The sequence below is a fragment of the Choristoneura fumiferana genome, chromosome 5 (assembly GCF_025370935.1).
Source record: "Choristoneura fumiferana chromosome 5, NRCan_CFum_1, whole genome shotgun sequence".
Lineage (NCBI taxonomy): Eukaryota > Metazoa > Arthropoda > Insecta > Lepidoptera > Tortricidae > Choristoneura > Choristoneura fumiferana.
Window position 1 is genome coordinate 3998133 of NC_133476.1, and position 15307 is coordinate 4013439.

Here is a 15307-nt window from a genome sequence, read left to right on the forward strand (position 1 = left end):
TAGCAGTTATCGGTTCTTCGGCTGATATGGCCGGCCCACTGCCACTTCAGTTTGCTTCAGTTTTAAGTAATCCTATAGAAATAGACGGACGGACAGCGTAATATCAAACTATCTGAACTAAGTCTTTGTGACAAAGTTTCTCCATGTCTTTCATTGAATAAAGTAAGAATTCGGCAGCGATGACATACGACCATCATCATCATCATCATCATCATCATCACCATCATCATCGTCATTAAGATCGGTTTGTGAACAATACTTATCTTTTTCAAAATATCCTGATATTGAATTTAGATTTTTGCTATTCCTTTCTGCCTGCATGTCAATTTACAGAGATTAGTGATATGGAGATAGAGTTGTAAAATTAAATATATAACATTGAATTCCATGCTACCTACCCTGGGTATTAAAAATAAACTGGCCAAGTGCGAGTCGGATTCGCGCACGATGTCTTCCGTACCATTATCTATACAACATTAGACATAAGCAAAAAAAAAAACGGCCAGAAAAACAAGTTTGTTGTATGGAAGTCCTCCTTAAATATTTGTTTTATTTTAATTATTTATTTATTTTTAAAGTAATTATACAGCTAAATATTCTGTGAATATTTCAAGCGTCTACCTGTTGCCGTTATTAACATCATGCAAAAAACGGCTAAACAATCACGTTTGTTGTATGGGAGCCGCCCTAAAATATTTATATTATTCTGGTTTGAGTATTTGTTGTTATAGCGGCCACAGTAATACATAACCTGTAAAAATTTAAAGTGTCTAACTATTACGACTCAAGAGATAGAGCCCTGTGACAGACGGACGGACAGACAGACAGACAGACAGCGGAGTCTCAGCAATAGGGTTCCGTTGGCACTTTTTAGGTACGGAACCCTAAAAACTAAATAATAGTTACGAACCAGTAGAATTTTATGTAGGTACATAATAAGCCCATATTTTCCTTATCTTAAATTTCAGCTTTTTAGGATAAAAGGTTTGGTGTGTGCGTTGGTAAACAATCATTAAAAAAATAGGACAATGATTCACTTCGAAACACAGACAGACAGACAGACGGACAGACAGATGGACAGATCAACAGACGGACGGACGGATGAGGCGACGGAAAGGTACACTGACAGACTCACAGTGGCGGATTTATGTTTTTTTATGAGTGTAGGCCACTTTATATCCGCCGCCCTATGTAACTTTCTAAAATAATATTTTTTAAAATCTGCCGCCCCTAGGCCGCGGCCTATACGGCCTATTTATAAATCCAGGACTGCAGACTCACATACGCATAAAATTAACAACCTGTGTAGTGACACCTGTGTTAGGAGTGCCTAACAGAGACAAATCTAACGATACCTCTTCTGATCTCTCTATCTCCTAACATGAGCTATTTCCCAAGACTCTGCTTCTAATTATCAATAAAATACTTATAAATTTTAAAGGTCGTAGTAAAATTTTCGACTAAAGTACAGTTGGTACAACTTTATTCACCATCATCATCATCATCTCAGCCGTAGGACGTCCACTGTTGGACATAGGCCTCCCCTACAGACTTCCAGTTGCTTTGGCTGGCAGCGGCCTGCATCCACCGTGAACCTGCGGCTTTAACCAGGTCATCCGTCCATCTTGTTGGTGGACGTCCTACGCTGCGCTTGCCGATCCGCGGCCTCCACTCGAGAACTTTTCGGCCCCAACGGCCATCCGCTCTCCGTGCTATATGGCCGGCCCATTGCCACTTCAACGAGCTGATTCGCTTGGCTATGTCGGTGACCCTTGTTCTTCTACGTATCTCCTCATTTCTGATTCGGTCCCGTAGAGAAACCCCAAGCATAGCTCTCTCCATAGCTCGCTGAGCAACTCTGAGCCTATTTATAAGGCCTAAAGTAAAGCACCACGTCTCGGATCCATATGTCATCAATGATGTAGTGTTCACTTCGAAAGACAGACAGACAGACAGACGGACAGACAGATGGACGGATCGACAGACGGACGGACGGATGGGCCGACGGAAAGATACACAGACAGACTCACATACGCATAAAATTAACAACCTGTGTCACTCCTAACAAAGACTTATTTTCTTGTCTCTTCTATTGTCTTGTTGTTTATTGTCTTACTTGTTAAGATGCATCAAGGCCTTGTTGCATAGCGTGCGAAAGAAATGACCATACATATGCTCCAAAACCATAACCCTTGCCGTTTCTCACACTTATAAATAAAATAAAAAATCTTGAATCACTTCATAATAGAGTACATACAGTACATACTCGTACATATGCAGACAGACGGTGGGAAGCGACTTACTTCTATGGAGTGAAAATGTTCACGGCGCAACTAAGAGTTAGGGAAATTTGGTATGTTTTCGTAGTAGGTTGCTGCAGACCACAAGTTTGGTACACACGATAAGCCATACTTTGGCCACCCAGTAGGAATGAAATTCTTACAGCCCTGTCTCTGGTGTTCTTGTAACAAATATTAATGTTTCTGACAAAAATGATAAAATTAACATACCCGTGTATTCAATTACATATGTTATCCTCATCATCAAATCGTACATACATAAATAGTTTAAGAGTTGCACTCTTGCTAATTTCCTCTCGTCCGCCAACTTTTTGACTTCTTGATTTGTGTTCAAACCATAATAATTAATAATTGCTTTGAATATCAATCTCATTGACTTGACGTTGTGACAAAAATGTATTATAATGACGTTTAAATTTTACTTATCTAGCCAGTAATAATAATAAAAAGGTGGTACGAAAAGTACTTCGATTGTGAAAACCTTTTTATTCACTGAGCCTAGATTTAGCGGCCGTAAAAATGCCGTGATATGTAGGAATTTATTTGAGCCTCACTGTTAAACTTGATATTCATACACATGCAATGTATGTTGAATGTAGACCTTATTTTTTAACTAATTAGTTTAGTGATTACACCTAGCACCTTTTATTGTGAGAATATATATGCTTTATATAAATTAGTGGCGCTACTGTCTACGTAAGAGTAAATAACTAATATCTGTTCAGAATTTGTAAGTTGAATTTAAAACCACTTGTCCTAGATCGAAGCACCGCATTATAATGTATGTAAAGTATGCAATGAAATAATTTTTGCCGAGGACTGGGTCTGTTACTTAAATAATTATTATTTTAAATGACAATTTTAAAAGTAACTTACCTGTTTTTCGTCCTGCTTATAGTTTGTGTCCTTGCATTAATCAGAAATAATAGTTTAGGCGTTTCAACTTCCGAAAATAACAGATTTAAAAACAAAAAAAGTAAATACTAGACTCAGAAACTTGAACTTGATCTCTCAGTGATCTCATGCTTTCTTCATTTAGTTGTCGTATTATCTGAGCCAAAGGTGATGGTCACGTGACCACACGAAATAGTCGATACCTATTTACAATAGTTTGATTTTGTGACACTGACTCACGCACCCATATAAGATGTCACTACATGCTCGCTGCGAACACTGTCAGTTGTACTCATACAATGGTAAAATGCATCAAAATTTACTGCATCACGCTGCACTTTTGATGCAATAAAGTTACTTTTTTTTGGATTTTGCTTGAAGAGCATATCCATAATTTACTATTCTCAAAAAATCCTCTAAGAAAACATGTCCGTGGAAGCTATGCGGGGTGTCCGTAGGTTTGTATGGAAGAGCAACCCCCTTAATAGAATCATAAGTCATGCAGTTGGTGTGTCCGCGTCTAACGGCTTTGATACGGGATAACCGACACGGCTCGGCTTTTACTGTAATGAAGAAAACATTTCCTTAGTCCACTGAGTTGCTATTCTAGGAATAGTTTCCACGAAGCTATGTAACCAAATGTGCCATTTACGTCTGCAATCCGGTTTCTATCCACCTTTTAAAGTTAATTCCAATCCAATTTTATTTGAATTAACTTTGACTCATAGTTAAGTTACGTTTATATCTAGATATCTACAGATATTGAGCCCCTGTTTCACCACCTATTGATTAAATTTATTCGACGGATAAGTGTCATGCCGTCTCTGTTTGTTTTGTTCAAATAGACGGAGACGGCATCACATTTATCCGTCGAATAAAGTTAATCAATGGTGGTGAAACAGCCCCTGAGTAATAGGCGATTAAGGGGCTACCCGTTTTGAATCGTATCTCCTACTTTTGCACTACAGATAGAATTATGAAGTAAATATGGGATACTATTTTGCTTAAGGCCGTTGTTGTTAATATAATTAGCTACAAAAATCATTAGAAAACTAAGGAATTCAGATCGAAGGTCATTGGGGCATGGGATCCCCTTAAACGAATTCTATGCAAATGGATAGTCACCTGCATTAGAATCTGCCACAGCAGAGCGTGCAAACATATCAGACACGTCCAACTGGTCCCAGAAATAGAATGGTATCAGATATTTAAGCATGCTTTGTTGTATCAGATATAGTGCTGGTGCTGAACAACAGCCAGTATACTTAATAAATACACTTATCAAAAGCCTAGGGATATTTTTTATCTCTCTCTATATAGGGTTCTCTGCTTTTTCCCAACTCACGATTCCAAACTGTTTCATTTCCCAACTCACGATTTTCTATGAAACCATGTTTTTTTCGGAACTTTCACAGAACCAACCTAACCTACCTACTGTGTTCTATAAAAGCATAAGAAAGTGCAGTGAGAAAAAATTTTGGTTTCGAAGAAAATTAAGAGTTGGCAAATGAAATTTTTGCCAAACAATAATTCTACGAAAAGGCAGGACAGGACCCGCTTTATAGGCATGTTAATTACTACTGAGTCAAAACATCATATTTGTCTAGGGATAATAAAGTAGGTATCCCAAGACTTTATTGACGGTGTTTTTATACTATTTTTGTAACTGGTTCTGTGCAAAGCAGCCCTTTTCGCTTCGCTGCCGGTTAAGAAACACATGGCGGGTAGGAATGTGGTCCCAATCCATCAGCGACGCAATTGCGAGCTGTCACGCGACCCGATCCAACGGAGATTGGGTTCCCCGCGCAGATTCATCCTGTTTACAATGTAAATTTATAAGTACGTAGGTATTTTGAGTTTGTGATTTAAGTTCTACAACGTAAGAGGCTCCTAATTTCGTTTTTTTATGAAAGGGAGGCAAATGAGCGAGCAGGTCATCTGATGGGAAATAACCTTCTCCGCCCGTGAATACCAACAACTTAATGGGCCACTGGTCTGTTGCCGGCCTTTTAAATGAAGTATAAAACCCTTTTCTTGCAAACTCCGACTTTATAATTGTTTAGCTAGAAACATTGTTGACGGAAATTTATTTCACAATTAGATCACGACCAGAGCATTTGCACAAATGGGTTATGACTTGACCGAGCGTTTCGGCCATTTGACGCTGCATCGACGCGACCAACGCGACGCTGACTCTAGAAATATGGAAATATTTACCGTACTTTTTACGAGGCGGCAGACAAAAAATAGTACTTTATGCCTTATGATTTTGAGCTCACTTCTGGACCAAACGGTAAAACAAACGTTGCGCTTCATTCCGCTTGCAACTACATAAAACAATCGAGATTAATTCTAGCGCAGATCACGCGAGCGGCGCACGCGCATGGCTAATTGCAGTTTATTATCGCCAGATGCGATAGCGATAAGCGATACACGCTATTTAAATCAGCATGTAAATATACTGAGCTATGTTTAGATGTTATGATGCAAATTAAGAGAGAGAGAGGTGATTTGCGGCTGGCATAAGTGGCCGCTACCGGGTTTGTTGAGGCTGGGAAGTGGATGCCAGGCCCTAATGTCATAAAAGTTACAAGTGCTTACAATTCTACATACTCGTAAGACCCGGTCCACACGGAGCGTTTTGCCCACGAGGGCACTCGCGCGTTCCCTAGGTACTAAACTACTAAAGCTACAGACACCCCGTCCATAGATGCTCTCGCGCGCTTCCATAGCCCTCGCGTGCAAAAAGCTTGGTCTGGACAGGGTCTTATTGTCACTTTATTGTACGAGTGAAGCCATCGACACGAGAAGAAGAAGAAGAAGAAGATTGTCACTTTTTTTAGAATGAGAAACTTAACAATTATGCTGAATTGTAGCACTTGTAACTTGTGGTCCAGGGGGGGCGTGTGACACGATCTTACTGGTAGCGGGCAGCGGAGCGATTAGCGTTTTCTCTATTCATTGCGTGTGCTGCCAGGTAACAGGTAAGCACTGTGCGGCAAACGTTTCGACCGGGCAATGAACACAGAACATGGCTGAACATGCACGCTCACCTCATTAGAAAGAGGGCTATGTATTTTTCGAGCGTATATACATATGTATGTAACAATTTGCAGGTGGTAGGACCTTGTGCAAGGTCCGCCCGGATTGCTACCACCATCTTGCTCGCTAATCCTGCCGTGAAGCAGCAGTGCTTGCACTGTTGTGTTTCGGCGTGGAGAGTAAGACAGCCGGTGAAATTACTGGCACGTGAGGTATCCCATCTTAGGCCTCTAGGTTGGCAACACGTCTGCAATACCCCTGGTGTTGCAGATGTTTATGGGCGGTGGTGATCTCTTACCATCAGGAGACCCATTTGCTCGTTTGCCATCCAGTCAAATAAAAAAAAAAAAAAAAAAAACAATACGTCTATTATTTTGGTTTTCTCTGTAGCCTAAACTGTTGGACGGGATTTGTCACAACTGTCGGAGACGCTAATTCCCAATAGACGACACCCTGCTGTCATCTCTATTGCTAATGATAATGACAAAAGATTGATGCCAAATATTGGGACAGCGACGAGCACTCGTACGTGTACTTTATATAATTACTGAACAAAATTTGGAGGTGTTTTTTTTTTAATTTTAACGATTTGGGTATGAAATCTAAACATTGATATGCTACAATTTTTAAAGGAACATCAGGAAAGTATGATATAAATGAAAAATTAGAGCTTTAGTCAAAGCCTCAAGAACTCCATTATTAGGCTTCGGTTTTAATATTTGAAGCGGCATGGCAACCGTGAAATGAGCTGACCTTGACCCTGATCGTGACGAACGTTTACAGGAACTGTTTCGCCGCGATCAAAGTAATGACCTGAAGGTAATAAAGAATGGATTGAACAGCATTGAGGTTTAGGTTTTAGTTAATTTGTTAGTTCGTTATAGCATTAATAATTACGAGTACAAAATTAAACTCGTACGTCTCACTGCTAGACACTAGACGTCCCCTTAGGATGTGCGCCAGAGAGATCTTATAACCCTGAAAGTGCTTCAATTGTCAATTGCAATATGCAATCACAACTTGTGTCTGTCGAACTGTGTTGTCTTCTAGTGTCATTCTACCTTGATACAATAATACACGCGTTCCGTCCATGGTTGCGCGGCCAAAGCTGTTGCGCAACCAAGCGGAGACCAGATGAGAGACCCTTCTTCTACTTAGAGCTGTATACGATATGAAAAAACGACTTTCTGCCAAGTTTCTTGTAGCGCATTCTTCTTAGCAATGATGGTCTTTCCGAAAGCGCTGGTAGTATAAAAAAGTGACATATTAAAAGCACTTTGTGGCCAACTACAGAATAGACGTCGTAGTAGAATAGAACTGACTCCCCGTCCGTATCTGTTACATAAAGTATGTCTGAGAGTACCTCGTCCTAATAGGCGGCTCATAAAGCTGTTTCATATTCCGTTCGCTCAATGCTTATATAGGTACGTAGAGTTTGTAAAACTACAATAATATAATTCCTTTTTGGAATTAGATATATTCAATCTTTTTCTAAACAGGTTTAAAGTTGCCCTGTCAAAACATTAGTTTCATTTTGTTCAACTAAATTATTCTTTTATTGGTTTTTTATGTGTTACTCTACTGTATTATTCAATTGTGGCATATTTCCTGATCAATGTTTAATTTAAGTCTTATTTTCTTAAGTTTTTTATACTGTACCGTTTTTTGCCCAAATAAACATAAACATAAACGTTTTGAGCTTTGATACATTTTGTTGGTTGCACCGCCTGGTGGCCTCGCCAAGGTGTCCCGATGAGATAAAGTTAAGGAATCACTCCTAACGCTTAATAGTTCTTTTTTTTGTCCACAGAAAGAGTCTCGCACGGACGTGCAGTTCCATCTAGCGGCCCTCCGAGGAGACTGCGAGCGGCTACGACAGTTATTGGACACTGGCAAGGTCCACATCGACTCCAGGGATAGGGTAAGTGGCCAGAGCCGCCTTCCCCGCAATTATTGGAAGTCTCCCTGAATTAATTAAGCCCTAAGTTTGCATTATTCCACTAAAATCGTTCTAACTAGTACAGTAGTACATACAAACTTTACGGGTAGTTCTAGCTAAAATCAAAAACATGATCTGATCACTATTTTGTTTTCATTCGAAATGCCGCACTTGCTGACGTGACAACTGTCACAGATCCGCTTCTCTCTTATTATTGTACATAGCACTACATAGGTACCTAATACATTTATAAAAAAAAATACGATAAAACTAATAACATAAGCCGTTAATTTGCATAGGTACCTACTACCTACAAGTAAATGGTTTCCTTTATAAATCAATAGAATAGTAGCGTTGGCGGGAGAAGTCTTAAGTTATTAGTTCCTGCTGATTTAATCGGTTATTTCCTCTGAATATTTATCAGCTAGATAATTCAGTTAGCAGAGTCATTCATTAAATGATAGATATATAGAATAATAATATTTGTAAGGAACTAGCCGCCCGTCCCGTTTTCTAGGCCCCGCGAATTTTTTATTCCGCGGGAATTATGAAATTTTCCGGGATTCAAACTATCTGTATACGGAATTTTATCATTTCATCGGTTCAGCGGTTTAGACGTGAAAAGGTTAGAAACAAACAAACAGACTTGCAAACTTTCGCATTTATAATATTAAGTCCGTTAAGGGCATTAAGGGCATCCACCTGCAAAAGGGTTAACACGGGTATACCCACTAATGACGAAAAATTTCATTCTGAGACGAAGGTAGCCTATATGCCCAGCAGTGGGGTGGGATATATCTGGGTGGTATCCGTTCATTTCGCAACTAACGTTTGGCAACCAGATTAATTTCGCAAACTCTTAAACTGTATATATTTCAGGGCCATCGTGCCCTTTGGGTTAAGTTAGTTTTATAAAAATCCTGAAATATTTACAGTTTCAGAAATATTATCCAGTTGCGAAAGAGTCAGGTTGCCAAACGTTAGTTGCGAAACATTAGTGAACCGGGATTTAGACTTTGATGATGATAAAAAATACACGCTGTGCCTAGTTCGCTTTAGCATATTGCACCAAAGCTATAACTCACGCCAACAATACTCACCGCCCTGGTTGTAGTATCAAGCTTTTGTGCTGAACCTCTGTCCCACTTTCAGTCAATTCTTTATTGTTCGTTCTGCTGTAGCTACTTAACTTACTAAGCATTAGTCAGGCTGGGGTTAAAGTATAAGTAATAAGCGAGAGCGAATTAATTTTAATTATTTTTTATTTGAAAAAGTTACGCCATGTTCAAACGTCAAAAATGTGATGGTTACAAGGAAGTATCTGTGGCTCCAGTGAAAAGGGGTACAAGTCTGAATTTGGCCAAATTGAGTTATATAGACCAAAAAACACAAAAAAAATAACGCATCGATTGGTGTAAACGGATCTAAGATATCTTTTAAAAACAACGGAGTTTTCTGGTGGTCAAGGGTAGAACTGCCTTAAAAAGTTAGCAACAGAGGTACTTGTCAAGTTGTATTTTCTATTAACTAAAGTTTTGTTTGTGATTTATGATCTAATTTAGTTGTACGTGCTGTTTTTTCATATGGCGGGTGTAAAAAATCTAAGCACACTTGAACCCCTAAAACAAGAACAGATTTATTTAGTTTACATTGATACAAGTTAAGTTCAATCTCTTTACACAAAAAATAAAATAAAATATAAGATTAAGTCGAGCTGCGCCCGTTTTCACAAATCGAATATAAAAAAGTTTACGTGGAAAAGGATATAAGTCTTTGCGCGGAGGAATGAGCGGGTGAGTGGGGAGCCACGGCGCTCACGGATGAGCCACAATCGTGTGCGCTGACTTGTGCAGGGAGAACGCGCTTGCGAGCTGCGCAGTTGACGGTTACGCGATTAAGTTATATCTTTTTACACCATTTTATTATTAAACTAATATGGCACATTGCATTAATTTTAAGGGTATTAATTAAGATGTATCCCTTGACACCAATCATTTAATAAGAATGATTAAGAAAATCAAAATATCCATAGGACTAAAACTATTATTTAATTTAAATATCTTAAACTAAAACTTTAATTAAAAAAGAGAGGTGGGCTTCTTGGCATGGTGCCCATCACGCAGGCAGCATTCCCGCGTTGAACTCCGATTGCGATTCTTTGCGCGAGAAAGCTGCCGGCGCGAGGGTTGCCTGTTGCCTCCCTTAACCTATTGCTGAGCTCCCTGAGTAGCTCCAGCGCACCCTTACCCCAAGGACCTAGAGTCTCGACGCCGAAAGCAAAGAAATGATATTGGGCGCCGAGACAGCTATATTTTGTGACCTTGAGGCGTTCCCGGGCGTCTACCGCCGCCCCCGCACGATTGGTAGTTTCTGTTAGGTAGGACGCCGCCAGGGTGTCTGTACAGGTAGCGTCCCACACCAGCGCACGGCCAGTCTTCCAGGGTATCAACGAAATTCCGTCAGGGCGCTTGCCATCGCTCCGTACAATCTGGGGCTACAGAGCGGAGGGAACGTTGGCACTAAAGAAACCCTTCTGAGAATGTCGTTGAGAGTGGCGTGGCGGGACAGTCGGTCGGCACCTGAGGAACAGGACAGGCCATGTTGGCCGAGACGGTCCACTGGAGCCCCACAAGAAACACAGTTGTTACTTTCGCAGATCCCAACTCCAGCCGTAGACCAGCAGCTATGCGTAGTGTCTGGGTCGATAAAAGTTCTAGTGTTGGGAGAGGGGTATACATGGAGCCAGTAACCAGATTCTGGCTTGGACACAGCTAACAGTCTGTCCCGGTCCCTGCTGTTATAGGTCTATTAATGCCTATAAGGTGGTGACGGAGGCTATTGTACTCCAGGCCCTTCGCCTATGTGGTTTGGGCGGGAGATTGGACTCGGTCCAGCTAGCGAGTCATTCGTGACCTCGTTCAAGCATGCAATCTCGTAGTTAATGCCTGCTGGAGCTTTGAGTACCTATTCTACCTGCGAGATCTAGCGTGCTGTGGATCGAAGATAGGAATGCCGGCAAAGCTACACTTGAAATTTTGCGAGTTCCTAAGCCGCCGTTCCTTATCGGTAAAGTGGCTTGGGTCCATGCCTGCTCGCTGAGATAAATGCTCAAAAATGTTTTAATTTGGGTTTCAGGAGACTATCAATTAGGTATCATCAAATGGGGGAATTTCAAATGAGGCAACAGCGAAGCAGGTAAGTAAAAGGGCCACTTCAACAAAAAAAAAACGAGGACAAACAAAAGTTTAATATCTCTGAGACTGCAATTTTCAGTTTTAAAAAGGCAGAATTTCCTAATTTTGACTACAATACAAGACGTATGATGACGATCAATGCACACGGTATGCTTCTATGAAGACGCGGAAAATCCCCTCTACCTAGTGTGTTTGACATACTTAGATACTAATGATGAGAAATTTTAAGTTTGTTTTAAACGGGCATTTTTTATGTTTGCATGTGAGATTTTTGAAAAATTTATAGCGTTTTTGAATAGATATTTAAATAATTCATGTGTTTTTATTACTCAAGTTGGATACAAGTAGCATTTTGAATTTTTCATTATTATTTAAGTCTACTTATAACTAAAACACAATAAAAAAAAACGTGCAAAAGGCTACATGTGTTATGTCTGTAATTAAGTCCAAAGAACTGCATAAATTGAAAAATGCAATCATTTTCTACACCATTAGTTCGTAAGCTAGTCTTCTGTAGATAATATTTACATGTACTACAAAAACATTCCGGATGCGTACCCTTTTCACTTCGTATAAAATTACGAACTTGGTGAATAGCGATATATATAGCCACTTGAACCTTTTACACTTATTTTTATACTTCTATTTTGGATACAAGTAGTTATTTATAAACTAATAGATCAAGAGCAAAAATAACATTCCCATAAGAAAGGCGCAAATTAATTTAGTGCTTTAACAACCACATTTATTAGTATATGTAAATATACAAGTGTAATGAACGTAAGTTTTGAATCATCTCGGGCGTAACTGTTTTTTGCGTCTCCTGTAAACTTGGGTTTTTCGACATGTAACCCTTTTCACTGGAGCCACAGGTATTAGGAGTGGGTTCAAATCGCTCGCAACTCTAGTTTTTCGAATTTGTCTTAGAATGTCGAGCTTTACAGTGAAGGATAACAATTAATATAGCGAGGAAACCTGCACAAACCTGCGAAGTAATTCAATGGTGAGTATAAAGTTTCTAATCCGCACTGATCCCATGTGGGAACTACGGCCCAAGCCTTCTGAGTGGAGGCCTGTGCCCAGCAGTGGGACTTTTATATGTTCTCGGATGATGACCTATCAACATGGCCAATGGAGCTAAGACAGCTTGGTTTATTTCACGTAACTTTGAGTTGGTTTAGGGTTTATAATTGTCCCTATGTCGTGCAATCAAATCCCATACTAATTTGACATAAACAAACCAACACTGCAAGTTAAATAAAAGCTTGTAAAATCGAAACCGCTCCTCGCTAGTAACTTCCACTTTTCACATTAAGGTGGTAATCGCGCAGCTTGGACTTATGATGTACTATGTTCCCATCACCAACACGTAATATATTTCGTAACTGTTACTTGAATTAGATGGCTTACGCAATGTTTGGATTAGTTCGCAAACACAATGGTGGAACTAAATTTAATTTATGATAGAATCTTTTAATATCAGCGTTTCTAATTTCTCGTGAGATCTTGAATGAGGGTTTCTATGACAAGCTATAGTTCGTTTATTTTAATACTAGCCGTTGCCCCGACTCCGTCCGCGTAGAATTCGTTTATCGCGCAGGAACTGTGCAATATTTACGGTAGTATTTGACTATTTATTTTTTATTATCTATTTATTTATCGATTATATTTATCGAATAGAGATACAATTTTTAAGCTACCTTTACAAATAACAAAGTTATATAAAGGTTTGAAATTCAAGATTAGACCGAGAAAGACATACTTGCATGTGATGTTGGGCATAGCGTTTGAGAAAGAGACAGGTAGGTATATGGATTTTTCAAAAAAACATTTTAAATCTAATTTTCAACCGATTTAAGTTTTCTCTTCGCTAAACACTGTCTGTATATCTATATTTTCATAAAAATATATAAGACGTGACAAATTGAGGAGTTGTCAAATACCGTATTTTTCGGGATAAAAACTATTTGTGTACAGAATTTCATCTAAATCGGCGACTCTATTTCTAGGGCCGGTAAGGCGTGTCAGAATGTTTGCACGCTCCGCTGTTGTTATTAAATACATATGAATATACCCACCTTATTCTTTATGGAAACTTAATCGACGATAAAGACTGATGCGCGATAGCATGGTCACACAAGCTTGTTATTTCTCCAACAACACTCGCAATTAATAGTGTATGATCACGTCAAATACTCAAAACTAATTAAGTCATTGTAATGCAATTAAATTACAGAACGTCACCTGTCACGTGACCATTTAACACGTAAAGCGTCACGCTTCAAATGCGACGAACGGATTTATTTTATACGCCCATGCACCAGTAGCTACGGAGTTAATAACACCGATAAAGCGCGAGGCGGAATCCTGCGCGTACGGCTCCGTATCCTAAGCATAAAGCACACCTTAAAAAAAATGACTTCTGACCTTTGTAGCTTTGGCCTCATCTGCACTTTACATCAGGTGAGATACGCAATTACGGTCAGTTTTATGTAAAAAAAAAAAACTACGAGAGATTCTGTGACAGGTTAGTTACCGTGAGGTCCTTTTTGATAACTATAACATTTGTCTTGTGTTTGGGATTGGTTTATAACTAAAAGAGCCAATCACAAGCAATAGACTGTAACGTCAAACGCAAACGGACCTCACGATTCACCTGTTAAAAACGATTAACATCATTTTTAGAGTTCCGTAGCCAAAATGGCAAAACCGGAACCCTTATAGTTTCGCCATGTCTGTCTGTCTGTCTGTCCGTCCGCGGCTTTGCTCAGGGACTATCAATGCTAGAAAGCTGTAATTTTGCACGATTTTTTCAGAGTACCTCCCATAGACGTAAAGTGGGGGTGACTTTTTTTTCTCATCTAACCTTGTAGTGCGGGGTATCGTTGGATACGTCTTTTAAACCATTAGGGGGTTGCTACAACGATTTTTCGATTCAGTGATTTGTTTGCTAAATATTCAACTTGAAAGTGCAAATTTTCATTAAAATCGAGCGTCGTCGTCCCCCCCCCCCTAAAATCTGAACCGGTGGGTGGATTTTTTTTTTAAATTCAGGATGATAGTAAGTACCTACATCAAACTACAACGGTTAAGTTTTCTTGGAAATTATTAGTAGTTTAAGAGTACGTCCGACACGCTCTTGGCCGGTTTTTATATCGAACACAGATCATCCACAAAGCCGTACAAACAGACCGAATTTAATTCTTAACCAACTGAGCGTGCTTAATTAAAACCAAATCTGTGTACTATAAATGGACCTACTGTACTTCATTTGACGTTGTGCGGGCCAAGTAGAGCGTTGCAGCCTTTTTAATTGCTTATAGGCGCACGCGCATTGCAAGCGGTGGAGATTAATCTAGCTATAACAAGTGATTTATAGCTTTACCGGTAAATTATGTATTTTTGCCAGTTTTTTTCGGGTTAGAAATAAGTTTTATAGAATGGGTAATTGAAGCGGATAGTATTTTAAAAGTGGATGCGGTTTCTTGATGATAACCAACAAAAAGTTGGAAACCCCGACTTTGTCACTTCAAACTTCAATATCTCCAAAATGGCTGAACCGATTTTGATGAAACATGTCTAAGAACCTTCGCTAGAAAACATGCTTTCAAATAAAAAAAACGCATTTAAGTCGGTCCTCCCGCTTAAGAGCTACGGTGCCACAGACAGACAGACACACATAGCGGTTAAACTTATAACACCCCTCTTTTTAATCCCCTCCCCCTCCCCTCTTTTTGCGTCGGGGGTTAAAAAAATACATTACAATACTTTTAACTTTAACAGTTAGCAAAAAAAAGTAAAAAAATACAACGATAAAAAAATAAAATTACAGAGATGTAGGGGCAGAGTTGTACCTAGGTATCTAGAATAACAAGTACAAGTACCTACCTTTTATGTAACTTGATAGCATGATAGCAATACTATCTTACCTTTGGCTT

General features: G+C 39.4%; 1 protein-coding gene across 1 annotated transcript in view; it reads left to right on the plus strand.

Annotated features, from left to right (window-relative positions):
- LOC141427935 (uncharacterized) overlaps nucleotides 1-15307 on the plus strand; it is a 75333-nt gene that overhangs the window by 51193 nt on the left and 8833 nt on the right. The window contains exon 2 of the mRNA XM_074087547.1: nucleotides 8047-8157. Within this exon, the coding sequence (XP_073943648.1) occupies nucleotides 8047-8157 (111 nt within the window). The remainder of the gene's footprint in view (nucleotides 1-8046; nucleotides 8158-15307) is intronic.